This window comes from Podospora pseudocomata, chromosome 3 (genome assembly GCF_035222375.1).
Source record: "Podospora pseudocomata strain CBS 415.72m chromosome 3, whole genome shotgun sequence".
NCBI classification, from domain to species: Eukaryota; Fungi; Ascomycota; class Sordariomycetes; order Sordariales; family Podosporaceae; genus Podospora; species Podospora pseudocomata.
The window spans coordinates 2,938,193-2,965,798 of NC_085887.1; the positions used below are offsets into that span (position 1 = coordinate 2,938,193).

Sequence of the window (27,606 nt, forward strand, 5' to 3'; positions counted from 1 at the left end):
AACTACCCATGATACAACCCAACGAAATGCTCAACTTGAACTACCAAAAAACAGAAAGGTATCATTCCTCCATTCTCAATCTTATTACATACCCCCTAAAGAACAGATATCCTCTCCAAAACAAAACAAAAGTCTTCCACGTGTGTGCGTGTGCGTGTTGTATGCGCAAGTCCATTCTTTTTGGTGCCCCACTTTTCCCAATCCCATATGCCCCATAATAAAAAGCAAAAATGCATCCACACCAAGAAAGAAGAGTGACAAACGCTCGCCGGCTATTTAAAACAAAGAGAAACCAAAAAACGACAGTCCAAAATATCAGTAAACACTCCCCTGTATACTCTTATCCTCCATCTCAGCTCTCATCAATGCCTCATCCGCCTTCTCCGTTAACGTCCTCGCCAACTCCAACCCATCAGCGTTGCTCCCACTCTCATCCTCATCCTCATCTGGAGTCTCATGCTCCCCATCTGCCTCGTGCTCTCCATCACTGCTATGCCCAGCATCACTGTGGCAGTCTCCCAACCTGTTAGCCCTCATACCCCTTCCCATCCGGCTGTTATCTCTCTTGCTGCCAGGCCCAGTGAGAAAGACAGCACGATGAGAAGCAGGCTTGAGATAATCATGTGTATGTGAGTGGTGGTGAGTATGTCTGTGGCGCTCGTCCTCTGACGAGTCAGCGTCATCCCCGCTGGCGACGCTGTTATGCCCGCTGTACGTCCCGCCAAAGTCCCTTCCGACATAAAGCTGCTGTACCGCGCCCCCATGGGCAGAAGTTTGATGGTTGCTGCTGCTGTTGCTGTTGTTGTTGCTGAGATGGGGCGGTAGGCTGGGGCTCTTGAGCTGGCCACGTAATCGGTCGTCGACAGAGATAAAAGACGGCGTACCGTCTGGACTAGAAACCACCTCATCTCGGGCCTTGCTGATGTCGATTTTGGGACCCGTGATAGAGATGTCAAAAGAGGGGTTAGGGCTGCCGTCTGCGCAAAGCGTGGTTGATGACTGAGACCAGAAAATCTTTTTGCCTGCCGGCCGTCGACTCACTAGTGTTGTGCTGTTGGCCGTGCCGTTGAATGAAGGGTTGGTGAGGCCGAAGGTCGAAGAGGTTGTCGTGTTGTTGTTGCTGTTGGTCGTCGAGGAGGTGGAAGAAGCAGAGTTGTTCGTTTCAGCAGGGGGAGCAAGAGCGGCAGCTGCATCGAGGGGAGAGGCGGTGCCGTTCTTGACGGCTGTCACGTTGCTCCCGCTCGTGTTGCTGTTGCTGTTGCTACCGCTGCTGTTTTCACTTCCAGCCAGGCCGACAGCCTGGTTAGAGATGATATGATCGTTCTTGACCAAGTCAGCCAGCGTCTGGCGGATCTTGAAATTCTTGTCGTGGTTGCAGCCGTTGGGACAGCCTCCCCAGCGACGTCGAATCTCAACCACTGAGCCGGTGCGAGCAAGTTTCGAACTGTCCTTACTCTTTCCATTCTCCTTTCCGGTCTCCGCCTTCTCCTTGTCCTTTGCCTCGGCTTCCTTTTCTCTGGCCACCGCTTCCAGCGCGTTTTGTTTTTTGAGATCGGACCATGTCCGTAGCTTGTTTTCTAGGATGTATTTGCCCGTGTTCATGTCCTGCCTCATGGTGAGGAACTCGCAGTGGTTCACGTTGCGGAGATCCTCAAAGTACTCGACACTGAAATGGTACCACTTCATGAGGAAGACACGAGACATGAGACCATGAGTGACTGTTGTGGGTTATTATTAGCATCCCCATTTCTTTGGGAAATTGGCTCGTTCCTGGACAAAAGAAAAGACATACCTAATACGCAGACACTGGGAAAGTCGTCATCCCCAAACTGTCTCCACAAACTCTCGTTGAAACCACTGACACGATCGTAGGCATCCGCCGCACTCTCGCCGTTTGGAATTCTGTAGAAAAAGTGACCATAGTCGGCACGCTCCTGCCACATCCTTTCCATCTCGGCGCTGCATGGCTGGAAGTTGCCAAAATCTTGCTCGCGCAGCCTTGGCTCCTCATAGACCTTGATCCTGTTCCTGTTGAAGTTGCTGTCTTCTGGCTGGTTGTCCGTCAAGGTGGCGAGGATGCCTTCTGTCGTCTCTCTTGTCCGTCTGTAGGGGCTGGTGAAGAACTGAAGAGTGTCGTCGGGCCGCAGCAGGCCCTTGAGTCTCCGGCCGGCTTCGTAGGCTTGTTGCCATCCTTCTTGCGTGAGCTTGACTCTGTGATCGGGAATGGTCTGGTGGATGTCGCGGTTCTCTGTTGCAGAAATGGCATGTTAGTCACACTGATCTTCTTGTACCCCTCCTTTTTTGCAACATGGGAATCTGCAGTGCGAGGCTGAGACATGTGACGTACTGTTGCCCTCCGACTGGGCGTGTCTGATAAGGATGATAAGTCTTGGTTTCCCCATGATTGTGTTCTCCTTCTCTTCTCTGGGTGAATTGGGTCGTGGAGATAGCTGCAGTTGGTGTTTGAGCAGGATTGGGGAGTGGGCAGGTGTTTCTTGGGCGCTTGGTGGTCTAGTGATAGGCAGTTCGTTTCAAGTTGCCTTGTAGGTAAGGGGAGGGCCTATCAAACAAGGTGGGGATAAAGCGCAAGGGGTTGTCCGACAAAGGGGATCTTCGGGAGTAACAGAAGGGAAAAGGAAAAATGGAAACAGGCAAAGTTTTAATAGCTTTAAGATTCTCAGTTACAGCACAGAGCCTAGCTGCCCAGTCTTTTGCAATATGGATGCTCGATGATATTTCGTATTACCAATGCGGTTCGTCACCAAGTGACCCCTGCCAATTACTCACTATCCCAAGCCCACTGCCCAGTTGTTTTTAGCAGGCTCCAAGTGGAACTGTGGAACGGTGGAACGGTGGACACAAGCAAACTCAGACTTCAAGTTGGGCATGACCCCGCTAGTTTTTCATCTGGAGGTGTCTGGATCTCGTTGGCTGCTTGGTCCATGGAACAGCACCCAAAGCTGTCGTGTCTGCCTCTCCTTGCGCGCGCCTGATGATGGATGGCAGTGCCCGTGTCTGCATGGTTTTGCCGTTCTTCAGCTTTGGGCTTTCTTCTATTGTGCAATCCCTCTATCAAAGCAAATGGCACGATTCCACCGTCCCTTCGTGCCACTTCTGGTGTCATCTCCTGAAAGCATAGGGCTGCCGAGTTTTGCTAGCTGATAGCAAAAGAGTACCCGCCGAACCGGTGACCGCCTGATCGCCATCGAATCAGACCGTCTCCCGAAGAGATCTACCCATCTGCCACCCGTGGCTTGCTAACACCAGATGTGTGGTACAGACGCACCCCCCCCCCCGCCCCCGGCACTTGACCATTCTGGATGACGGTTCCTGAAGCGCCCAGTTCTTGTCCCCCAAGCGCCTAACAGGAACAGACAACGTTTTCCTGCATTTTTACCTAATATGCTTCCATTTCCAGCAACATGTTCGTATCCTCTTTCATGATGCAAAATCACCACATGACATGTTGGATATTTCTCCATGCCACCAGTTCAGTCTAGATCGACAATTATATGGGGTAAACGGAGTCCACAATCTTGTTCACGTGCCCCTTTCTTCTGGATCGTGTTTGCGGTTCCCCGGGCCCCCCTACTAAAAAAATCAAAAAAAAAAAGTCATCAATGCAATCAATCCTGACTGGATCGTGGGTCGCTAAACCCCGCCATTTCTCTTGGGGCTGCCAAGACATCGTGGTCGAAATTTGAGACAGCTTCCCATTTTCAACCACTTGTCTAAACACATGCTTGATCACTGACCAGAAGACCAATCAATGGGACTCTCTCTTGGCCGTGACATTTGCTCACACCCGGATATCATCACGCAAAACGTGCGGTGCGTGCCATGGCCATTTCGTTCCGTTTGCTCCCGTGGTAGGTCCCGTAGGTCCCGGAATCTCAGATCTTCATTGTGTCAGGCACCACGAGGCTGAAGCCCCACCACCAAAGTGACTCTTTTCTTGGCACAGCCAAGGTGGTTGCCCAGGCTCTCAACTTTTTTTTCTGGTTGCGCCGCGGTCGCGTCCGGTGTGCCAAGCCAAACCAAGTGCACCATCCAGCTGCAAAGCTTCAACTCCAAGAAATCGCATCATCAGCATCACCACCATCTGTCGCGAGGGACCCACCAAATCGACTCACAGTGGCTACCACGTTCACATTCTAATTCCGGGCTTTGTTGTCAACAGCCATCACCACCATCCTTGTCGGCAACTATCTACTGGATCCAGCCTTGCGATTACATCACCCACCACCATCAACCCTCCCAATCCTCAACCTCAGCTCACCTCAGCTCACCTCAACCAACTCCCAAAATGGCCGACGCCCCCCCAGCCAAACGCCTCAAAACAGCCACCTCCGCCAAAACCAAACACAACCTCTCCCCCACCTCCCTCCAAGCAGCAACCCTCTCATCCCTCTTCGCAAACCCCGACAAGCCCATCCCCCTCCCCACCGGCCCCCAAAAGAAACACCTCCCCCCGCCCCCAGAAATAGTAACCAACGTCCAAGGCTCCTCCGCCGGCGCCGGATCGGGCGAGTTTCACGTCTACAAAGCCGCCCGCCGCCGCGAATATGAACGACTCCGGCAAATGGAAGAGGAAACCGCCGCTGAAAAGGCCCAGCGCGAGTTTGAGGAGGAACGACTAGAGAGGATAAGAAAGGACGAGGAAAAGACGCGGAAGAACAGGGAGAAGAGGAATAAGAAGAAGCAGAATAAGGGGAAGGGAGGTGGGAATAAAGGGGGGACGCCGCAGCCAACTACTACCGCGAGTGGGAAGGAGGGGGATAAGAAAGGTGACGATGGTGATAAAGTGGCTGGAAATGGGACAGAGAAGGGGGATGCAAAGGAGTCGACAACACCACAACCACCCGCTGTACCAGTCGCTCAAGGGGTGGGGTTGGTCATCTGCGATGATGATTGAACGACAACCAGCTTCACACACGCAGCATCAGCAATCGGTAGAGTATCAGAGGAAGGGGTATCTGCATTCCAGCATTTTATTTGTTCACTACTTCCCACCCATCCATCCATCTATGCCATGCTTTATCTACCGGCGGGTCTACCCTTCTTCGTCATCTGTACATTTAATCATCACCACCGCTAATGCCGACACCCGGTTGCAGCTTCTTCGCGCTGCAAATGTCATCTACTCTGAGCAAGAGGCAGGCGGCCTACGTTATGTTAGTATACTGTAATACCGTAGGCAGAATCAAAAACCATACCTCGATAGCAGTCTTCATGCTCTGCACCTTGATAGCCTCCGGCTCCCAAACACCATACTCCTTCATGTCCACCAGCGAACCAGTATCACCATTCACGCCCCACGAGCTCTTGCCCTCGGCGTGCTTAGCCCGGAGATCGGTCAGCACCCTGACAGGGGACTTGCCCGCGTTCTGGATAAGCGTCCGGGGGATGACCTCAAGCGCCTCGGCAACAGCCTTGTAAGGCCACTGCTGGACACCCTCAATGCTCTTGGCGAGCTGCTGTAACCTGACAGAGACCGCCATCTCGGTAGCACCACCGCCAGGCGATAATCTGGGGTGGAACATGACGTTGCGCGCCACGCCCATGGCGTCCTGGAGGTTGCGCTCAATCTCGTTGAGAACATCCTTAGAGGGACCTCTGAGGAGGACAGTGCAGGCCTTTGGTGACTTGCACTTTGTGAGGAAGGTGAAGTACTCGTCGCCAATCTTCTCAATCTCGAACAGACCGCACTGGGTGCCGACGTCAGACTCCTGGAGGTCTTCCACTCTGTTGACGATGGTGGCACCAGTAGCTCTCGCTATCCGGTTGTTGTCTGTCTTGCGCACGCGGCGGAGGGCTGTGACGTTGGCCTTCATGAGGTAGTGCTGAGCGAGATCTAATACACCATCATCAGTCTTATGCCCCCTATACCCCTGAATGTTTGCAAACAAACTTACCAGAGACACCCTTCTCAGTGATAACCAAATCTGGGTTCAGTGCCAAGATATGCTCACACATGCTCTTGACCTGCTCCTCCTCAATCTCTAAAATCCTGTTCCAATCCTCCTCCTTCGTCACCTCGATATTAGTCTGCGACTCTCCCTTCTTATACTCCAAAGGACAATCCAACAGAATAATCCTCGGGTTCTCAATCTTGCGGCGCATCTTGGGATGAGTTATATCCTTGTTGAGCATCACACCATCCAGCACCCGACTGTCCTCAATCTCACCACCAGGCACCTTCTCAACACGCGCATACCGCTTGATATCGACCTCGCGCTTGCCGTTACCAACCTCCCAGGTGACTGTCCTGACAGCGTTCAAGGCAAGGCTGCACATGAGCTCCGACCATCTCGAGACAAACTTTGTGCCGATGGACGAAGAAATAAGCTTGTACATCTCCTTGTCGTCGTTGATATCGATGGGAAGGGAGATCTCCTCGATGATTTCCAGCGCGTCCTTAAGAGCCCGCTTGAAGGCCGCGATGATGTTGACTGGGTGGATGTTGCGCTCGAGTTGGGGGAGGGCCTGCGCGAGGATCTCACCGGCTGTGACAAAGTGTTAGCCCCTGGTCAGCTTCCATGCCCAACATGCCCATCAGTGTTGATTTGTAACCCACCCAGGATAATAACAGTAGTAGTACCATCGCCAACCTCCTCATCTTGCGTCCGACTGAGCTCGATCATGCTCTTGGCCGCGGGGTGCGACACCTCGATCTCGCGGAGGATGGCGTGGCCGTCGTTGGTGAGGACGATGCCGCCCATGGGGTCGAGCAGCATCTTCAACATGGCCTTGGGGCCCAGGCATGATCGGATAATATCAGCAACACTGTATCCCCCAGGTAAGCTTCATGCACTTCAAACGACGACGATGACAACATCGACTTGGGGCGGTCAAGCAACCAGGACGGCGGGGTAGTAGTAACATACGTTTTGGCAGCAGCGATGTTCGACAACTGAGCCTTGCGACCGGTCTGCCTCTCAGCACCGGCATTGGTGTCTATGTTCATACCATAATGGTCAGCTATGAGCAAGTCGCGGTAAAGGGGGCCCAAAGTATATAGGAGGCGGGGAAGCTTCCATAGAGGGGGGATCCATACTCATCACCAAGACAGGAGCCTGCATCTTGCCTGTCGTTGGCTTTCCGCCTGTTGTATTGTTTTAAAAAGGGGTATTAAAACGAGTCGTGGTCGGGGGGAGAAAGAAGGTGGTCAACGAAAAAGGACAAGGCGTGGTGGTCGCTGGAAAAGGGCGGGTTCGAAATTACACAGCGAGGATCCAGCGTGGGTTCACTGTTTTCCTTGTCGTCGCTAGGCAGCTCCTGAGGCGCTGGAGGTGGGATGGTCCCGAAAAGTTCAGAAGCCCGGGACCCACCAAAGCTCCCGCTCTCAACGCCCGAGGTGGGGCAACGCCCGGATCAACACAACTTCCCTTCCGCCTGGATATCAACGGCCCCAAGACATAGTATAATTCAACGTCCTAAACGACTTAATGGTAACAGTCAAATACACTTCATATTATCATGGCGAAGGGGTGTACATAGACTCTATGTACACATCCATAATATCAACTCGGCCTGCTTCTTTTATACATGTCCATCAAAGTCGTTCACCTCACTGCCCGTTCCTCCTTCCCTGATAACCTTCCATATTCCCCTCCCTTTCCCTCTCTGCGTCTCTTCAATGTTCAAAATGCCAACACGATAACCCCTTTCTCAACCACCAAACAACTTCACCATATCCCCCAACTGTTTGTAAATGTAATGGAATACAAATACGTACAAAGGAAAGAAGCACGGCGGCAAGGTTCGCAAAGTGTGCTCTTTGTCGACCCAGAGAATTAGATGTTAGTAAATGCTATTGTGTGGCCAGACCATAAACTCCCCAAAATCGACGAAAAAATTGATACGGAAAACAAGAAACTGTCGAAAGTGACGGTGCTATACAGCACAAAAAGCGTATACTGAAGGAAACTAAAACAGAGGCCTTGTTTGCGCACAGTAACATCCTGTTGCAAAAAGAGCCTGCTTCCGTCGCTGAACTCAAAAAAAGAGACTAGAAATTCTGCGAGATTCCAGCTGTCTGTTGCGGGTAATGTGCTGGGTTCTCGATGCGAGTGTTCCTCCGAGCCGTCACATCCCGGATGATTGGTGAGCCGCCTCCTGGCTGGCTGGGGGGCTGGTCTGAGTATGGGTTTCCACTGCCGTACTGATCGTAGTACTGATTGGGTCCGCTGTACGCCATACCTATTGGGCCTTCGCCAGAGCCATCAGACCTCGCAGCAGCACTATACGAAGAGGAAGCATTGGAAGGCCCGCGGTGCACGTCACCACGGTTGTTCGCAGCAGAAGGGCCCATTACTCCAAGAATCTCGCCCTCCGGTGAAGCAGGCACTTCATGCATCAAGGGCTCACCAGATCGTGTGTCGGAGACAGTAGCACGGGTAGGTGAAGCGGCATCCGAGTAAGGGGCCCCTCCAGACATGGTTGTCGATGTTTTCCTCGCAGTCGAACCGGCAATCGTGGTGGAGCCCCAGCCTCTGTAGCCAGCGGAGGACTCATCATCTCGCCCATCATAAGCGGCAGCGACGGCTGGAATTGTTGGGTCGGCGTTAGGGTTGTATCCATAATCTTCGACCTCCTTGCGTCTCTGCTCCTCGGCATCCTTGCGCTGCTTCCTCTTCCTCCACAAGAAAATGCCGGCCACAACCAAAAGAGCAACGGCAACAATAGGGACCACCACAGCGATAGCAATCTTCCCACTGTTGCTCAAGCTTCCGGCCGAGGCCTCAGGGTTGGTGTCATTGCCAGCGCCAACCCCGGGAAGTCCAGTTGAAGAAGACGATGAGGTCTGCGCAGGATCTGGTACGCCATCCGTCGGTCTTCTAGTGGTGATGGTTTGCGTAACAACCTCTGTGCTGGTGTCTGGTTCAGGGTCTGGGGGGTTGCTGGATGAAGGCTCCGGAGAAGGCTCTGGTTGTTGTGGGGTGGAACTGGTGGATGGTGGATCAGGCCTAGGAGTCGATGATGTCGAAGGAGGAGGAGGGGTGGGAGTGGTAGTGGGAGGAGGGGGAGGAGGAGGAGTGGGAGTTGGAGTTGGTGTAGGAGTCGGTGTGTTGCTAGTCGATGGCGGAGGAGCGGGTGGGTTGGTGTCAGACGGTGGAGGGTCTGCGGAGGTGTCCGGCGCGCCAGTCGAGTTGGTAGACATCACGAAGAATCGTCGCTTCAATCGCGGTAGGTTTCTGTATGGAACTGCCATATTAGCATGAGATCCCACCGTGGCAGGTTGCGACGCATGGCGAGAGAACACAGCAGGAACATCGTGGAAGACGCCGTGCACCTATTAAGAAACTGTGTGGACGGAGGTGGTGGAGGTTGAAAAAGACAGTCGCGCCGCGGCTGCAGTGAGCAGCTTCAAAGAGGAACAGGCGGTGCGTGTCGGACTGGATCGGGGGCTACAAACCTCTGGGTTGCGGCGAGAGTGCAGATGCAAATGTCAGCGGCACGCGACAGTTGACGATGTCAATTGTGCGGCAGTTGCGAACGAACGAGCGCTTCGATGCGATGGACCAAAGGAGGTGTGTGAGATGGTCGACTGTGAGACCAAATGAATGGCTGAGCAGACGATGCCGTGTGCGCCGACAGAAGAGGCCAGTCGCTTGGCGGCTGAACCTCAGCGGTTGACGAGCTCAGCGGGGCCCGGGATGGCGGGTGCCGAAGAGTAATTGAAGCTGTCGAGCAATGAGTCGGAATGAAAACAACAAAAAGTGAACTGGAGCGACGGTTGACGAAATCGCGCGCCGTCACGGGTCGGATGGGGAAAAGACGAGATGAGGGAGCGATGGAAGGTCAGACCCTCGGGGGGATGGCACGAGAGATTAGGTGCGGCTTCAGGGCTGTTATTCCCAGTTGCCAGGCTTGGACTAGGCGCAGGCACAGTTCATGCGGCAGTGCAACATGTACCGCGGCTGCCAGATTGGGCGAAGCGGTACGTAAGACGACGGGACTGTGACACCCGAGACGGGGGCGATGGCCAGGTTGAGGAGGGATTGTCGGCCTGTTTGAACCGACGGCGATTTTGAAGCAATTCTCGTTTCTCGATTTTGTTTTTGTAAACTTCCTCACCAAATAAACATCGGACGAACCTAGTCTAACAAACTTCTTCTGTATCGCTCGAAGCTTTTCATCAGGTGACCGGGCCTGTGCCTCATGCTTTTCCCGCCGGGTCGTTCCTGGGGCAATTTTCAGTTCCTGGGATCTGGCTGTGGGGCCAGAAAGTCCGCCGTTGCATGGGATGACAGCTCTGAGCACTCAAGCTCCCAGCTGGCTTTTGCAACTGTTCGATCGTCCAACCTTTTTTTCTTTCATTCTTTGTCCCCAAGCCATTCTATTTCCAGAAACCCCGTATTACAGCTGAGCTCAGCCTCGTCTTTTGTGCTGCACATGTCAACCCACAACGTTCCCGGCCTGCTACGTGACATTGCCAGAAGATCACGTTGTCGATCGCCTCTCGACCTCTGCTCGGTCTGTCTGAGCTCCCTCCCTAACTTCATCACCATCAACCCATCTCGACAATACAACAACTGTGCGGCAAAGCCATCGCCGTTGGCCATGAAATCCCAATTTGGAGAGATAAGACACCCACCGTTGGTTGATCCACCTCCATCTCACCTACCTCCAGCAAATCGGCTTGCCAACATGCACCCTTTGCAGGACCCTTGTTGCCTGAAACCTCTCTGCTTTGCATCTGCAGATAGGATCTCACTCAGTGCCCTTCCTGCAGCCCGCTCCAACCGGGGAATTACCCCCCCGGGACTCTTCTCTTATCACGATCCCTTCACTTGTTCCCATTCTCCATCCTCAAATCATGACCATCAAGTTAAAAAAAAAATGTTTTTAGAAAAGCAACCGATTCAAACCGCCCCATCGATCCAAAACGTCATAGTAATAAAAACCAAGCCTAGGACCCAACACACTGAACCCCACTTTAACTTCGTAATCAAGTACGCTAAAAGGCGGGGGAATATCGTCTCTCGGGATTTTGCTCATCTGATCTCCTACATTTTCCTCCTCCTTCAAGGATGAACCGCGCTGAGTGTTTTCGTTCCTGACTACTCAATCATCTCTACTTGTTGCAGCCTCTTCTTCATCAGCTCAGTATTGCTTGATGGTGTGCTAGCAATGTAAAAATAGCCCCTCTAGACCTCGACTCCTCACCAGTAACCATCTCAGCTGCCCCTCCACCACAAGAGACCTACATATACTCAGATCAGCTACATGCAGTTCTGCCTATGTGCTGACAACCTGCATAACAAAAAGTGTCTTGTCCTCCCCTGATCCAGATCGAGTCCAAATGTTAGAAGACCTGCAGCCTGAGGCGCTTGGGCTTTAGTTCATCTACCCGGACATATCTTCATGCAAGGGCAAAGGAGAACATAGACATGCAGAATTGAAGACATATTTCAGCCTTTGTTTTTCGATCTAAGATATCTCTAATTCAACTTTTTTTCGCCTCTTCTGAAAACAAACCAAGGCGAGTGCTGTATCTATATCTCAATGCTCTTCCTGATAATACCCAGCGTGATGGCACCGAGCGCAAACATTAGGTATAACCCCAAAAACGACAACCCCATAACCCCCGAGCTCCAACAATCCAAAAAAACTTCAAAACAAACCACCCCTTCTTGTTGCTAAAAACCAACTGCTTCACTTCAACCCAAACCCCTCACTCCCATTCACCGCCCCCCAAAGCATCCCCTCCAACCTCTCCCTAGTCCCATACTTCCACAGCCCCAGCGCATTAAAGCACGTCCTCGCAGTCGGATACCGCCCAATATCATCCCCCAAACACGAAATCTTCACCACCAGCGACGCCGCCCCCGTGGCAGGTATCCTATCACTCCCCGTAATAAAACTCAACAATTTCCTCTGATCCTTGGGGCTCGCCCGTTCAAACGAGCTCCAAAACCACCTCACCACCGGCTCGTCCTCCCCCGGATCCGCAACCTCCTTCCCCCACCCTTCATACTGCGCCACCGCCCTCAAAGAATCAATATCCAGCGCCTCATCCGACCCCCTCACCAACAACTCAATCTCCTCCGGCCTAAACAAACTCAACGCATTACCTCCACAAACCGTGAAAAATCCCCGCTTGAACGGCTCAAACTGCCTCGTTACCGACCCGTCAAGAAGATACTTGACATACAACTCGACATACTCCCTCTTGTTCGTATTCGTCACCGGCCTCCTCTCACCCCCGGGACAGAGCGGCACCCGCTCCACGACCCCATACTTTTCAACATCCACCACAAAGTCCAGGCAGAAAACCTCCTCGAGGTCATCGTCGCTATACTCCAACAACTGCCTCAGCCCCCTCGCCAGTCTAGGCCTAAACTCAGCCAAATCTTCCAGCGTATAATTCATCGTCTGCCTCTGCTGATGAGCCACCTGTCCAGCCAGCGGCGGCGGCGGAGCAGCCATCAACAACTTTCGAAACGCAAACGGCGGAAGCGCAACATCCAAAATGGTCGAGTTGTAAATCGCAAGCCCCAGCACCACTCCCACCAAAAAGAACTGCTCCGATGGCTCCAGCGAGTTCGGGTTAAAATAGCAATAACCCGAATCCTCATCATAGAGAAACATCCCATGATCCCTCCCAAACACTTCTCTCACCAACAACAAGAACCACTCCTTTCTCAACCCACCGGCATCAACCCCTTCCTCCCCCTTGAAAACAATCTTCAACCCCTTCTTGATATCCTCCCCACCACCCCCAATAACCTCACTCACAGCCTTCAGACTGTCCTCCACAAGGCAATCCCGCCGAATATTCAGTGTCAAAAACTGCCTCACCACCCTGTGGCTGAGAATGCTATCAAAAAACGCATCCCTTGCCCGACTCTCCATCTGCCGTCTAGCATCATGCTCCAAAATCTGAATCTTGGCCCCAATGCTCAACAAAAACGGATACTGACAAAACGCAAACCTCGCCTGCTTCTTCTCCCACGCCTCAAAATCGCCCACCAGATCCGAGTCGTCTAGCAGCGTCGTGTAAAAGTCGCTTGTGGGGACAATCTGTCCCCTGGCATACACCCCATCACCACCGTTGTTATTGTTGATGTTGTTACCGTCGTACATGTTTCCACCCCTTCTCGCATAATCCATATTGTTCGCCGCAAAGAGCAACCCCAACACCCTCGCCGCAGCCTTGATCTGCCAATCATCTTGATAGACCACCCTCTTTGGCTTCTCCTTCTTCTTCCCCCTGTTATTGTTATTATTCTGGCCCCCATTAGCCCCCCCACCGCTCTCTCTTCCATGCCCAAGCGCAGCGTGCAAACTCGCCGCTGACCTCCCAGCCCCCATGCTAGGAATCAACCCATCCGTGATGTCTACCTTGGTCTCATACTTCTTCTCATTTTGCCTAATGAGCCTATATGCCAAGAAGCTCGACACCAAGTCCTTGGTTTGCACAAACATCTTTTTCGGGTATCTTGCAAACCACCCAACTAAATGGTTTTGGCAGTCCGGATTAGTATTCGACACCAGCCCCACAATCCGTTTGATAATACCCGAATGTCTCCCAGAGGTGGGACTAGAACCTCGCAGTGGGTCGTTGCTCTGTGTCGAACCTGCGCTGCCAGGGTGCTCAAACTCTCCAGAGTAGGGCTTATAGTCTCCGTGCAGCAAGGGATTTCCAGCAATGATCATGATGAACCGCAGGTCATCGGGGCTAACAATGGGCCTTCCTGGTCTTTTGAGCATCGTCTCGCAGGCTTTGAGAAGAGTCCGTTGGGCGTGCTCCTGTCCAATGAGAATCTCGGTCTCGAGCTCCATGAGCGTGGCGTGTGGAGCAGCCAGGTCTGGGTCTTCTTCTACCAAGCTCGAATACACCTCCGGCCATGAACGAGCAGCCTCCGTGACAGCCGAATACCACTCTTCTAAATCCGCCCATTCCAAGCGAGGACTCCGCGAGCTGACTATGGACTGTCCGTTTTGGCTTTTATTAGAGCTCGACCTTCCAGGGACAACATCCTCCTGCCCACCTGTCCACCAAGAACCGTTCTCTGCAAAGTTGCCCAAGAGTAATAGCTTCGCATCTAAGTCAACGATGGGCTGGGGGTTGACAGTTGGCTGCGATCCCCTGCGGTGTTCGATGTGGTCGACTGATTGTTTCCGTACATCCTCTACTGTAGGACGATGCCGATGCCCTCGGTACGATGTGAATGACGAGTTCAAACAGTGAAACGAAGTAAAGCAAGAGACAATGTAGTCTTCAAGTGGGCGAAATATTCTCCTGGCTTCACCACCTGGACTTGGGGGTTGAGGTGTATACTGATGAGATGGTTGCTGCGGGAAAACCTCTTGGAGAGCAGGTCGTTTCTCAGGGTATGAAGCGGATATGGTATTGGGGACAGTGTTGGACCAACTAGGCTGTCGGCGGTGCTGACTAAGATCCCGGGACCTGCTGGGTATCGGCTGGGCCCTACGACTAGGGCTCCCAGAGCTTGGTGGCCGCACCATGAGATAGGGCTCCGAGAAGTTGCCCGAGTTGAGGTTTCCTTCAGTTGAATTGTTGAAGAACGGATTTGTGGATGGCTCGCGAGGTGGACTGAGAGCCTCGGGCTGTGGGTTTCTCAGAGCAGCTGCCAAGAAAGCGTACAGACACTGAGAAATCAATGACTGTGTGTGTTCGAGAGAAATAGTACCGTCTACAGCAAGTCAGCAACAGCAACGGAAAGATGTAAACGGTCTCCTTACCAGACGACAATGTTGGCCGCCGGTCAGGTGAGGCGCCTGGCCCCCGTGAATGATCCCGTCTATTTTCCCGGTTATGATCATGGCCACGATCTCGGTCCCTTAGTAGTGGCTGCAAGTCATTGATAGTGAGGCAGATGGTGCACTTGAATACATGTAGGTCCCTCGGCCATCGTACAAGCGACCCGCACGTCATGCAATTGCCCGTCGAGTAATCCCTGCTGCCACCCGAAGAGCCGTTGCGGTGACCACGGCTCGGTGGGGGTCTTCCTCGAAACTTCGGCAGAGGTCCGGCGTCGAGACCGGACTCAGAATCGGACTCGTGTTCGGGGCGGGTCATGGGGCCCGATTTCTTCTTCTTGATTGAAAAGAGTGACGGGAATGGATGGCTCATGGAGCGTGTATGACGGGGTCTTTGTGCGTTGCGCGAAGGGTGTAAGTCTTCATCGGACGAGCTGGACTCGATTTGGCACTGCTGCAGGTTCTCCCAGGCCTCTAACTCGGGCACTCGAGAAGCGCTTCGATATCGGCTCCTTTCGCGGTTACTGCTACCATGACCGCTTGTAGACCCGGGCTGAAGATGCTGACGAGCATTCGCTGGTGATCGAGCTTGATTCGAAGCCGTTGCGGGGTCGCGTGGACGCAGAAAGGCAGAAGAGCCCACTTCGTTGGGCCAGGGAGCCATGATGACGGCGAGACCTTCTGCTGATCAACTTCAAGCCTGGGCAGCAGAAACAACCAAAGCAAATAGGTCACAGTATCAGCAAGATAGCAGGTTGCGCCTTCACCTCTTGTTGTTTTTTGAGAGCCCCACAGAATCCCCGGCTCTTTCCTTTGAGGGGCAATATCAGGCGGGTTGGAGAAACCGTCACTGGCACGGGGGGGTGGCGTGACTGCAGTTATTCAACTGAAAATGGAAGGGAGATGGAGGCCACGATGGTTTTGTTGCCTCCTGCCTCCTTTCCTTTGATGAAGGTCAAGAGCAAGATGAAAAGTCCGAGACTGCCGGGCCAAGGTCACTCTGCGTTCCCAAAGCACGAAAGTCAACAATAAGAGAATCGAAGTCGGCAGTCGGCAACGGTGGAACACTGATTACGTTGCGTGGTAGCGCGTGTCGTTGGGAGATGGCAATGACGATGGTGTATATAGAAAGAAAGCCACCCACGACAGGAACAAGCGCCATTCGGTAGGTTGCGACAAAACGAACGAGGGCTGGAGGAGGAGAAGAGGAGAGGTCTCGGCCAGCTCTGGCATTCAAATCAATCACAGCCCAGCTTGAACTGCGCTGAAACGACCCAAGGCCTGTATTACCACTGACCAGTCCAACAGAAGCGACCGTATCCACCAACATCCAGAAAAAGCAGCTTCAGAGAGGCTCTGGGGATCTGCAACAGGCTCACACCCAAGGCCGTTGGCATTGATGAATACGAGTCAACCCCTGCGCCGACCATTTGGCGCCAGCGCTCAAACTATGGTTCACCCACCCCGCCACACTCCATTCCACCAGCCACATGTTGACAGCCACAGCATCATTGCAACACTAACCCCAGCCAAACCTGAAAGCTCGGGCCGTGCCGGTCCATCCCGTGTGGATCGACAGGTCAGACCAAATTCGACTTCACCTCTGGTCAGTCGAAACAGAGTGCGCTGGATTGAGCAACATTGCGAGCTTCTGCATGGTTCGGCGCCTCATGTTCAAATGACGTTCTCGTAGGTTCGTGTTCCCACAAAGCCCACGCACCAAAAGCAATCCCTTTGGCTGGGATTCACTTGATGGAACCTCGAGCATCTCGGGGTTCAAGCCTAGGGCGTGAAGAAGTCGGCGAGGGTATTGGAATCCAAGACTCCTGGAGCCCACTGCCTCGCGAGGCCTTCAACAGGAGGTCAGCAACAGCCACAATGGTTGACATGCCGCATGCTTTGACAACGAACCCCCTTCTTTTCTCTGCAACACAAATCAGGATTGAAACCTCAAAAAAAAGACTACTAAGCAGCCCAGAGCAAACACCAAGCATTGACAGTCAAGGCGTAGTCTCTGAATAGTTGACTGGACGTCTAGTGTCTGGCATTCAAAAGGTAGACACATCCTTGGTTTGGGTGTTTGGATGGTGGATAAAGGCCGGCTGGAGTTGGAATGTCAACATGCTGTCTGATCTGCGACATTTGGGCCCAGCTGCACCGTCATTTGTCCTAGGGGTAGTACGTACCTAGGTACCTACCTGTCTTTACATGAGGAGGGCTTGTGATTTTCCATCCTTTCTCTTATTGTCTTTGAAACACTCCCTGCCTACCTACCTACTCCAAGCTTCGAACAAGTCATTTGCCCTAAATGGTACAGCTTGGGTCTGACGCCTTGGCCGATATTCAAGGAAACTCTGCGTCTGACACCGCCGTTCAAAACAACCTCTTGACGCAGACATACTCGGTCACGATACAAATACCTCACGATTAATAACTGTCTCCCAGCATGCTATGATTCACCAACAAGGCCCCTGGCTCTACTTTTTGATTTCCAGTCAGCTCATTCAAGACATCGGCGCGAATCGAAAAGCGCCCCTAAACCCTCACCTCAGGAACCTCACCGCAACCCAATCATCCAGCGACAGCCCAGTCTCGTTTCACAACCCTCACTCGGTTCCAACTCAGGCAGCATCTTGGCCCTCATCTGCCCATTCTGTCAAGTGGCCGCGTCCGCCCTCAAACTGTGTGGGTGGATCAAAAGACTGCTGAGATCCATGTGGTTTGCCTTGTCCCACCCTGTGTAGAATCTGCAGCAAGGCACCCCGTCCCTTGTAATCGACACACACCGCTAAACTTCTTCGCCACATTCTCTACATAAACCACCTAATCATGTCGCAACGATTGTCGTCGAGGATATGAAGGCCCCTAACTATGGACCAAAGGAAAGAAAAGAAGCTCGATAGTAGTGTGCGGACAAGGCAGTAATATCGGAAAATGGCCCGGATACTGAGAATGTTGAGAGTTTCGGGCGGTTGGCTTGGCTAAATAAAGATGGTGGGATATCTGGTAGTAGGAGTGAAATTCATTTGTTATAGATAAACAGGTAAAAACGGTTTCTAAGTCGGAAAGGCGGTTGCATGGGTATCCAAGGTGATAGAGGACTTCATTGTTACCTTGGGGGGGCTTTCGTTGGCGTGGTCACTGGCTACGTTGATTTCATTGAACCCAAATTATTGTCCACATCGTAAACCTCAGACCGATGTCACTAACTACATTGTTGCCCAGTTTCATAGACGGTGGGAGAATATCAGTCACCTAGCCTAGAGGTTAGAATATCGTATCGGGGCTTCTTCCAAGGCAAGCAAGTCTCATCAAGAAGACCGCGGCATGTCATGAGGCCTGCTTAAGAAAAACATCACAACGATGAGCAACCTGGCCTTGCATGTTTGAGGTGAAACGTGGAAAGGATACTACTGGATTGTTTATACTTGTTTGGTAAGAGCAAAGCATCAATTGATGTATCAAGGTAGTCAGACTTTGCAGTCCCCTGCGCAGCAATAAGTTCATGAAAGGTTTTCCGACAGTGGGCGGGGTCATGTTTCTTCTTGTTCTGAGTTCATGATACTCTGCTTTTTTCCTTCGGATGTTGAACATACTTGATAAATCAGGTCCAACGACAACAGTGAGCAACAGGTCAGTAGCGTGCGTGGGCATTCATCACCATGTCCTTCAACGGAACAACACTCTGTTGAGTTCCGCGTAGGTGAGTGGTCATGGCACGAATCATATCTCGCTCCCTACCTCATAACCTAGGTATGAGAGCTTCCAAATAAGGTACACGGGCTAACACAATAGGCGGCAGAGGACAACACGACAGAGGGAAAGTCTCAGCGAAACTGCATAATTCAAACAGTACACAACGATCACAGCGACTTGAAGTTGTCAGTCAAGAATAATGTGTGCAAAGCCGGCGAGCAAACCAATTTCATTGCAGACCCAAACACCCCTCCCGAGCTTTTGGCCCTTGCGCTTGGAGAAAAACGCTTCAACTAAACCAGACATCTCCAAATTCGAATTTTGAAACTTATTACACGTCTTTGGGGGGGCTACTTGTCTTTCGACTTGGCATACTTTATATACACGCTGTCTGTTTGTTTCCTATCTCCATGCTTGCTTAGAGTATCACCAGAATCGAACAATTTCTTCATACCTTGCCTACACCTGCTCTTCACTACGCCACTTTATCCATTCCCCTCAAATCAACCCCATCCACCCCCCTGAACTCAAACCACTCCCCCCATTCCTTATCCCCCACCAACCTCCCCACCGCCTCCTCCTCACTCCCCCCAGCAAAAACCACAAACTCAATCCCCTCCTCCTCATCCCCTTTCACTCCCGCTCTCGAAGGGTAAACCACAACCCCCCCCTGGTCAATACTATCCACCAAATGCCTATACGCCACCAACTTCGTCCTCCCCCCCTTTCCAAACCCCCAATCCCCCCCAAGCAACCCCCCAACATCCCTATGATCAGTAATATACACCCCTCCCTCCGGTAACTCATCCAACATGATACTCAGTCCCACCTTATCCACCGCCTTCCCCATCTCCCGTATCATCCCATCCAAAACCCCATTCTCCAACGTGACAATCCCCTGCGTCATCTCCCTTACATACAACGCCAGCCTCCCCAAACTCCAACCACTGACAACATCCCCCACCGTCGGCTGCACCACCCCCGCCGGCGGGGAAACTGAGAGAGGGCAGCCGATGCAATTGAACTGATGCCCTGGATGCAAAGGGGGTGACAACCTCGGGCGGAGGTTGATAGTGTGCGTATAAAACGGGACGGTAGCTGGGTCGAGGTCGAGGGGGGAGAGCCGCATGAAACTGCGGAGGAGCAAGGCGGCGAGGCTGTCAAAGGTTGAGATCCATGCGTTGGGGTGGGAGCTGGACAGGTCGGATGAGGCGAGGGATTTCAATGCTGCGGCTTTGGAGGCGGGGAGGTGGAATAGCAGTGAGACGCCTTTCTTGGTTGGGTCAGGGGGGGTGTACACCTGGGGTTGGATCGGTTTGTCTGATGATGGGGGGGTGGTTGAGGGCGGGTTGAGAGCTGAGTTGTCCAGGCAGCTGAGGGGGAAAGGGGGTATAGGCCTAGAGCGAGACAGGGCTTGGCAGATCTTGGAGAGCTGGGTCGTGTAACCCACCCAGCCGATGACGTCGTTGGCGAAGTGGTGGTGGTGCATGTTCAAGATGAAGCCTCCCCGGATGAAGTTGAGCTTGTAGGCTGAGATGACGGGGTTGTTGGATGGGTGGGCTGGAGGGTGGCAGCCGTAAGTCTGGACATTGTCAGTCACGGTCATGAAAACAACCTACCCAAAAAGGGACAGGACTCACCATGCCAGGGATACTCCAAACCTTCAAATCCCCCAACAACACACCCCTAAAGTGCTTCTCCTCCAACTCGTCCATACTCGGGTACTTCTTCCCATCTGCTGCCTCCTCCGAGCCAAGATGCTGAACATCAAACCTGACCGTGTCCCCCTTCCTCCTCACATACTGCAGCTCGCCCGGCTTCTCAGGGTTTCTCTCAAGTCTCCCAACCAGATGCCGGACCTGAGAAAACATGTGCTCAAACCCCGCCTTCAAGGTCTCAACAACCCGGATATTATCCTCCTCTGTGGCAGCAGCTGGAGAAGAGAACCGGAAGAACAAGGCATAGTTGTTGTACGTCTGCGGCATAAAGTAATCCAATACGCCCACAGGTCGGCGTTCAACCTCGGGGTCATCCTCCCAGTTGGCAGGATGAAGGTTGTAGGTCTGGTAAGGTGGTGGTTGAGAGGGTGGTGACAATGATCCCATTGTCAAAGTCGTCGTTGATATGCGGAAAGTCTCAGAGGAAAAAGAATGAAAGCAATGAATTAGAAGCCTGGTAAGGTAACGAAAGGCTCAAGCCAAAAGGGTGAATGTCAAAAGAATTTATACCATAACACACCTCCCCATCCCCCCCCCTTTTCTCTCAACCACCTTCCCTATCAGAGAAGAAAAGACCTTGCATCTTCCTACCCATCCCACCCACCCTGAAGTTGTCGTTATCGCCAAGTAGGTCCCCACCTTCCTTCCTCACTTCTTGCAAGCCAACAGCTTCAAGTACTGCGTATACACGGCATAAAAGATCGGCAAAGGCCCACGCACCTTCCTCGAGAACAAAAAGCGCCTCGCATTCCCATGATACAGCTTTGTATTACCTGACTTGGTGATTAACCACATCAATAAGCCCAGCGGGGATGTGACAAGGATGAATCATACCCACGTAGTGTGTGCCGATGTAAGCAGAGCAGCGACATCCATGATTGGGCGATCAACACACCATCCGTTGGGGGTTGCGTCCCGGCGTATCAGTGCGTATTTGATGACTGAACCGGGCTGAAGTGGGCTTTTCGTGCGTATAAACTATATGGCTCGTAGTCAGCAATAAAGACAAAAAAGTCTGAAAGAGTAACATGTAGGTCGATCTGTGTCCGCCGTGGCTCGGAAAAGTGTGCCGGGCTATCTGATTGTCCCTGTTGTCAGTTTGTCATCCACCCTCTCTTCTATCAGACACAACCACCCTGAGCAGACACAACACCCTCCACTCGGCCAGTTGATTACATGTAAAACAGTGGTTTGAGCCAAGTTAACCCTGGAAAGTACTTGTAAACGTACATGGGTATAATGTGTACAATCCTCCTACAAAAACGCCTCGGGATTCCTATGTCTGGAATCCCATGCTTCCATGATGCACATGCAGACTCCATCCCCAATGCTGTTACAGTCATCTCCAACAGTAGTTAGACCTCCTACACAGAACCACCCGCTTTGCCTTCTACCATATGCCATTGACGAAATCAAAACGCCTCCCTCCACGCTTACGTGACCATACGCTCCTTGCCATGCCCTTCATGCAGCTGTCGCTGGAATCATGTGTTGTCTATAGGGTGTATGTACGCTATGCCGCTCAATAATGAACAAAAAAGTCAAATGTACTCCGGAAACTTAATCGATCGCGATTATTTCGTCATGTCTTGGGACTCGCCGCACAAAGCGTGGCTGTTGATTTTCAGCGCCAGGATACGCCATGGGAGCAGCCGTTCCATAGGGCTGATGCGGGCGGTCAGCTTCATATGTGGCGACTTGGTCGTAACTGTGTAAGGTAGTGTCAGTATTGGGACCAGGCAGTAGAATCGAGTTTGTACTAACCCTGGACGAGCTGGGTAATATTGATACCCAACAACACGTTCCTGGCGCTCCGATCGCTGCGGCAGACGGATGAAATCAGCTTGCTCATAGACTGGAACACGGCCAGCATGCTCTTGTAAGTAGCCTGGCCTTTCGACAGCCATAACTCGCTCGTATCGCCGGGACGGATGATTGACAGGCACAGGGCGTGCGTCAAATTCGCCCGTGTCAACCGGAATTGGGCTCAGCTCATGTCGCCTTGGGAAGTTGTTGGAGAGGCGAACAATCTCTATAAAATCTCCTCGCAAACGGTCCATGGGCTGATTCCTATCCTCATCAAACCGACTATCATGCCTCACAGTATCCATAGGAACAGCTGGGCGAACATCGGCAGTCCCTCTGACGGTGTAAGAACGACCGGCGGGCTGTGGACGTATACGCTCTGCCCAATGATGCGGCGTAGGCGCTGAGGGGCCTTCAATGTAGATGGGACGGGCTTCCGACCTACGGACTAGCCCGCTGTCCTCGACATAAATGGGTCTTGCCTCTGACCTAAGGTGCGCCACGCCATCATGGCGTGGAACAATATCCTGGTATGTTGTTAAGCGGTGCAAACTCGAATCAGCAGGTCCGCCGGGCATCCAGTTCTGTTCAGACCGGGGAGGTAGTCTGACGAAGCCTTCCTCACCGCCCGGTGTCCGGTATCCGCGCGCCTCAGTGGGCCTGCTGTAGGAGTCTTCAGCTCGATGTGTCATGTATCCCATCGGAGCAGACTCAAACGCGGAGGGATGTTGCTTCGCAGTGAGTCGTGAGGGAGAGGCAGGCTCGATCGACTGTAAAACATGCTCTTTGGGTTCCTGGCTGTGATAGTGACTCGCCCGGTCACCCTGACGGTCAGGATAGGCATGAGACCCAACTATAGGTCCACGTTCATTCTCAACTGCAATCCTGTAAGGGCGTGGCGCCTCTGGAGCATGACTACCGGTGGCAGTAGAGATACGCTGCGCTACATCCGTGTAGCCAGGCCGGCTCACAGCCTCTTGGAACCCGTTGTGGAGGTCGAAGGGAGTTTGAGAATAATATACCCGCTCCTGTGGACTGCGAGCTGTAGAAAGATCAGATCCCAACCGAGTTGGATATTCGAGGCGTAACGGGCCACGGCTGGCAGACCTACCATTGGCCATTGGAGCTGCAGAAGTTACGGATTCTTCTGGTGCACGTCGTTGACGCTCCACAGCCTCATTCCAAGCCACGTCGCGGGCCGCTTGATAGCGACTGAACCCGCGCTGTGCCCACTTGGCAGCTTTGCGATCTTTCTGTTGAGTCTTCTTGATGGCGCTGCGCTCTGGGTGGGCCACGCGGGGACCAAAGTCCCCGCGAGGCTGCTCAGCAACCTGTCGAACCGCAGGGTGGGCGGCAGTTTGGTTCTGTCGTAATTGCGCAGCTCGGATGGAGGGAGGCACCCAGTTCGCCTCCGCTTGGTCTTCATCGTCCGCCACCGAGGTATCAGACGAATCATCCTCGTCGTCATCTTCATCATCATCCTCATCGTCGCTCTCAGAATCGGAGATCACGATGACCTCGTACAGAATCTCATCGAGCTGGTCTCGTCCTGTCTCCTCATCTCCTCGCCACTTGACGAGGTAGTCGAGGCAGAGGGACTCGACGGCTTTTCTCGCATTGACCCAAGATGTCTCTTTGAGCAGCTTATCATACCGAGTATGGTTATGGCGGATATGGGCCAATACAGCGAGCTGAACTCGGCGTGACAAGGTTATGTCGGCAGCAAGGCCAACCGGAATAGAGTCTTTGCCCTGTGCGACCCTCGACTGTCTAGGAGTGAGTTTGGGTTGTTGAGCCAGCAATGGTAATGTACCTACCTTGTTAAACGCATGATCCAGAATCATCTGGCGGTCGGTATGAGGAATGCGCGGAAACAGATCTCTTATAGCTGCGTCAGCTTGCTTGGTGATGTCTTCTTGTCTCTCCGGGATGGGTTCAGGAAGGCCCAGCTGAGTACTGGTACCAACCAGCTGATCATCCCCAAGAGTTTTGCGAGCTTCTTCCACAATTGACTCCCGGAAGTGGTGGCCCACACGGTTGAGGTGAAAGCTTAAGGCTGCCGAGAATACACCATTCATGGACTAGAGATTCGTCAGAACTGGAAACGTGGGAAGCTTGTGTTATTGACAAACCGTCACGATGAAGATCATAGCATCGCGCTCTCGAGACAGCTCCTTACAGAGAGTCGTCAGGGCGGGGTTCCCAATAGGAACAAATTCCATGCCCGGGGGAGGTTGTCGGTTTTGGGTGAACTGTTCTTGGTTAGTGTCCAGGACGATGCGAGACAGCGAGCGAGCGAGCGAGCCGCGTGATCCAGTTACCTCGAATTCGAGCCTCTTCTTTTTGTTCTTGTTCTCGACGGCCTCGTACCATGTCTTGTACTTCTTGCTGAGCTGTGGCTTGTCAGGAATAGCAACCAAACCTGGGGGCAGAGGGGCCGCCCAATCCACAGGATTTCCTTTGCGATCTTTCTTATGCCTGCTCTTGGCATGAGTTCCGGTGGGAGCCGTCGCAACAGCGCCCTTCTTCTTCTTATCCCTGCCCATGATGACTAGTAGTATCTTATCAGGTTGGCATGGCACTCGCAATAGATCGTTCCTTGGGCGGTCGAAATGCAGCCAGAAAACGCCGTCGAACCAGCCACAATAGAGGTGGAATAGGCTGGGTCAGGCACCAAAGCGACGCTTTTTCTTTACTCAAGAAAGGACAGCGGGGTCTTCACGCAGTGATGACCCAGCTGATTGCTTGCAAAAGATTAAAAGACGTGCGCGCCGCGAAATGCCGGTGAAAGACAGAAAAGAAAAAAATACGACTTGGAAGCGAAAACACCTGCTGGAGAGCGCCGAGGAGATAGATACTGGCGATAGGAGCCAGGCGACAATATCCACAGCCACTGTTGGGTGCTCCGGGAAAAACAGCAGTAGGTTCAGTGGGCGCGCCCTACAATGTCGCCAATGAACTCGAACGCAGGGAGCAACCTGAGCTGAAGAGCAACAAGCAGTAAAGCGCTAGAAATAATTCTCACAGAGGCCGGGCACGATCATGAAAACTCTGCGGCAGCAGTCGCGATGCACCGCTCTTGCTGAGACTGGAGACTGGAGACGGGAGACGGGAGACGGATGGAAGAGAAGGACTGGGAATGGGTGCGTCACCCCTCGAGAGAAATGTAGAAGCGACGGAACCCCTCTGGCGGGATGTGGCTGGGTTGGGCCCCCACAGCCCGCAACGCCACACTAAGATCGGAGCAGCCACAACTCTCTTTGCACTTCACCACTTTGATGGTCGAAGCTGATTGGTCTGGTCCAGATTAAGCGCCCTCCTTATTACTCTGCATCTTGGTGTAATCCAAAGCCTGCGTCCTCAACTCTGGCTCGGATAAACTGCGTGGTGTTTCTTTGAGGACCGGTGAGGACGACAATAGGTGTTTGACCGTGGCGGTTTCTTGTCTGCATTTATAGGCGTCTGCAGTCTTGCATTCTCTAGGGCACTCCTCTCAACCTCTCTTTTTCTTGACAACCTAAGACAACAATCATCGACCACCATTCTCACAATGGCCGACTTTGATCTTGGAGCGTCTTTTATTCCCGCCTTGTACAAGCCGGCAGCCCTGTTGCCTATTGCCAAGCATCGAGAAGCCCTCTTGTACCTGATTGAAACTTCCCCTGTCACTATCGTCGTGGGTCAAACCGGCTCAGGCAAAAGTACTCAGATCCCCCAATTTCTCGAGCAGGCAGGATGGTGTGCTGATGGCAAGATTATCGGAGTGACACAGCCTCGGCGTGTTGCAGCAACCACCGTTGCCATGAGAGTTGCAGAAGAGGTTGGTTGTGAGGTGGGCAAGGAAGTTGGTTTCTCCATTCGCTTTGAGGACCTCACCTCGGCGGCTACCCGGATCAAGTTCATGACTGATGGCCTTATTATTAGGGAGGCACTGGTCGACCCTCTCTTGTCTCGATACTCGGTCGTCATGGTCGATGAGGCCCATGAGCGATCCATCAGTTCTGATATCCTCCTCGGGTTACTCAAAAAAGTTCGCAGGAAGAGACCTGAGCTCAGGATTATCATCAGCAGCGCCACGCTCCAAGCCGAAGACTTTCGAGACTTCTTTTCGGAGTCCAACGAAGAAGCACCAAGAGACGACAAAGATGCCGCAAAGGTTGCCTCCATCATCAGCCTCGAGGGCAGAACCTACCCCATCGACATCTTGTACCTGGAGCAACCAGCCGAGGATTACCTCGAGAAGGCTGTTTCAACCGTCTTTGACATTCACGCTAACGAGCCAAAAGGCGACATTCTCGTGTTCCTGACGGGAAGAGACGAGATCGAAAAAGCTGTCCAGGCTGTTGCAGAGCGATCAGCTCAGCTCCCTCCAGGATCCGATTCCCTCCTGCCCCTACCAATGTATGCTGGTCTATCGACAGAGCAGCAAAATTACATTTTCGAGGAGACCACAGAGAACTTCAGGAAGGTTATCTTCTCTACCAACATTTCCGAGGCATCTGTGACGATTGACGGAATCGTCTACGTAGTCGATTCTGGGTTCGTCAAGCTGCGCGCCTACAACCCTCAAACTGGCATCGAGAGTCTGACAGCCACGCCAGTCTCGAAGGCATCCGCTGCTCAAAGGTCAGGGCGTGCAGGCCGAACCAAACCTGGAAAGTGCTACAGACTCTACACCGATGAAGCTTACCAAGCTTTGCCTGACGCCAACGTGCCCGAAATTCAACGCTCGAACCTGGCTCCTTTCGTCCTCCAGCTCAAAGCGCTGGGGATAGACAATGTCCTTCGGTTTGACTTCATCACACCGCCCCCAGCAGAACTGATGGTCAGGGCACTTGAACTGCTCTACTCGCTTGGGGCGCTGGATGAATACTCCAAACTGACAAAACCCTTGGGCCTGAGGATGGCAGAGTTGGCAGTGGAACCCATGATGAGCAAGACCCTCCTCTCGGCACCCTCTTTTGGCTGCTTGAGCGAGATATTGACGATTGCCGCCATGACAAGCGTTGGTGGGACGATATGGATCCAGCATGATGGCGAGAAGAAGAAGACGGAGAGCGCGAAGCGGAAGTTCTCAACCGAGGAAGGAGACCATCTAACCCTCCTGAATGTATACCAGGCCTTTGTGACCAATGGCCGCAAGGAGGCACGTTTCTGCCACGAAAACATGTTGAATTTCAAGGCAATGTCGCGAGCAGTTAGCATTCGAGCCCAGCTCAAACGTTCTCTAGAGCGATTTGGAGTCGTAGTCGATGAATCGCTTGCGAGCGGTTCCACATCCTCGACCGCTGCTGGCTCGGCCTCCATCAACAAAGCAGAACAGATTCGACGCTGCTTGACCTCGGGCTACTTCGCCCACGCAGCGAGAATGCAGCCAGATGGATCTTTCAAAAACGTGTCTGGGACAACGGTCCTTCATGCTCACCCGAGCTCGATCATGTTCAACCGCAAGGCTGACTGGGTCATCTTTCACGAGGTGATGGAAACCGGCGACAAGACTTATATCAGAGATATCACCAAGGTCGAGAAGAACTGGCTGCTGGAGTACGCTCCCGACTTTTACAAGACGTCGACTTGATAAGACAGCTTGTGGTTTGGGAACGCGAGAACCGAGCGGCGGCATAGGGAAATCGGTCCGAGAGGGCCTAAGACA

At 52.8% G+C, this 27,606-nt stretch overlaps 8 protein-coding genes across 8 annotated transcripts; 2 read left to right on the top strand and 6 right to left on the bottom strand.

The window, feature by feature from the left end:
• On the bottom strand, positions 1-3,272 carry QC762_0056840 (uncharacterized protein). The gene is made up of 3 exons (XM_062883556.1): positions 2,348-3,272; positions 1,793-2,248; positions 1-1,718 (listed from the first exon to the last, which is right to left on the bottom strand). The coding sequence occupies exons 1-3, from the start codon at positions 2,400-2,402 to the stop codon at positions 316-318; spliced, it is 1,914 nt and encodes a 637-aa protein (XP_062745068.1). The 5' UTR covers positions 2,403-3,272; the 3' UTR covers positions 1-315.
• Positions 3,273-4,306: 1,034 nt separating this feature from the next.
• Positions 4,307-4,915, top strand: QC762_308275 (uncharacterized protein; the record flags this gene model as incomplete). The annotated part of the gene is made up of 1 exon (XM_062889119.1): positions 4,307-4,915. One exon carries the CDS (start codon positions 4,307-4,309, stop codon positions 4,913-4,915), a length of 609 nt encoding a protein of 202 aa, XP_062745069.1.
• A 53-nt stretch (positions 4,916-4,968) lies between these two features.
• On the bottom strand, positions 4,969-7,082 carry CCT3 (T-complex protein 1 subunit gamma; the record flags this gene model as incomplete). The annotated part of the gene is made up of 6 exons (XM_062889120.1): positions 4,969-5,165; positions 5,217-5,854; positions 5,916-6,506; positions 6,578-6,786; positions 6,888-6,957; positions 7,058-7,082. 6 exons carry the CDS (start codon positions 7,080-7,082, stop codon positions 5,079-5,081), a joined length of 1,620 nt encoding a protein of 539 aa, XP_062745070.1. The 3' UTR covers positions 4,969-5,078.
• Positions 7,083-8,011: 929 nt separating this feature from the next.
• Positions 8,012-9,276, bottom strand: QC762_308290 (uncharacterized protein; the record flags this gene model as incomplete). The annotated part of the gene is made up of 2 exons (XM_062889121.1): positions 8,012-9,197; positions 9,233-9,276. The coding sequence occupies 2 exons, from the start codon at positions 9,274-9,276 to the stop codon at positions 8,012-8,014; spliced, it is 1,230 nt and encodes a 409-aa protein (XP_062745071.1).
• Positions 9,277-10,980: 1,704 nt separating this feature from the next.
• On the bottom strand, positions 10,981-16,143 carry HUL4 (putative E3 ubiquitin-protein ligase). The gene is made up of 2 exons (XM_062889122.1): positions 14,716-16,143; positions 10,981-14,666 (listed from the first exon to the last, which is right to left on the bottom strand). The coding sequence occupies exons 1-2, from the start codon at positions 15,395-15,397 to the stop codon at positions 11,662-11,664; spliced, it is 3,687 nt and encodes a 1,228-aa protein (XP_062745072.1). The 5' UTR covers positions 15,398-16,143; the 3' UTR covers positions 10,981-11,661.
• A 2,546-nt stretch (positions 16,144-18,689) lies between these two features.
• QC762_308315 (uncharacterized protein) lies at positions 18,690-20,534 on the bottom strand (the record flags this gene model as incomplete). The annotated part of the gene is made up of 2 exons (XM_062889123.1): positions 18,690-20,011; positions 20,070-20,534. 2 exons carry the CDS (start codon positions 20,532-20,534, stop codon positions 18,905-18,907), a joined length of 1,572 nt encoding a protein of 523 aa, XP_062745073.1. The 3' UTR covers positions 18,690-18,904.
• Positions 20,535-21,707: 1,173 nt separating this feature from the next.
• QC762_308320 (uncharacterized protein) lies at positions 21,708-25,084 on the bottom strand (the record flags this gene model as incomplete). Its single annotated transcript, XM_062889124.1, has 6 exons — positions 24,960-25,084; positions 24,086-24,914; positions 23,771-24,034; positions 23,531-23,719; positions 21,912-23,317; positions 21,708-21,855 (listed from the first exon to the last, which is right to left on the bottom strand). Exons 2-6 carry the CDS (start codon positions 24,497-24,499, stop codon positions 21,708-21,710), a joined length of 2,421 nt encoding a protein of 806 aa, XP_062745074.1. The 5' UTR covers positions 24,500-24,914; positions 24,960-25,084.
• Positions 25,085-25,259: 175 nt separating this feature from the next.
• QC762_308330 (uncharacterized protein) lies at positions 25,260-27,531 on the top strand (the record flags this gene model as incomplete). The annotated part of the gene is made up of 2 exons (XM_062889125.1): positions 25,260-25,797; positions 25,882-27,531. Exons 1-2 carry the CDS (start codon positions 25,504-25,506, stop codon positions 27,529-27,531), a joined length of 1,944 nt encoding a protein of 647 aa, XP_062745075.1. The 5' UTR covers positions 25,260-25,503.
• Between the last annotated feature and the right edge of the window lie 75 nt (positions 27,532-27,606).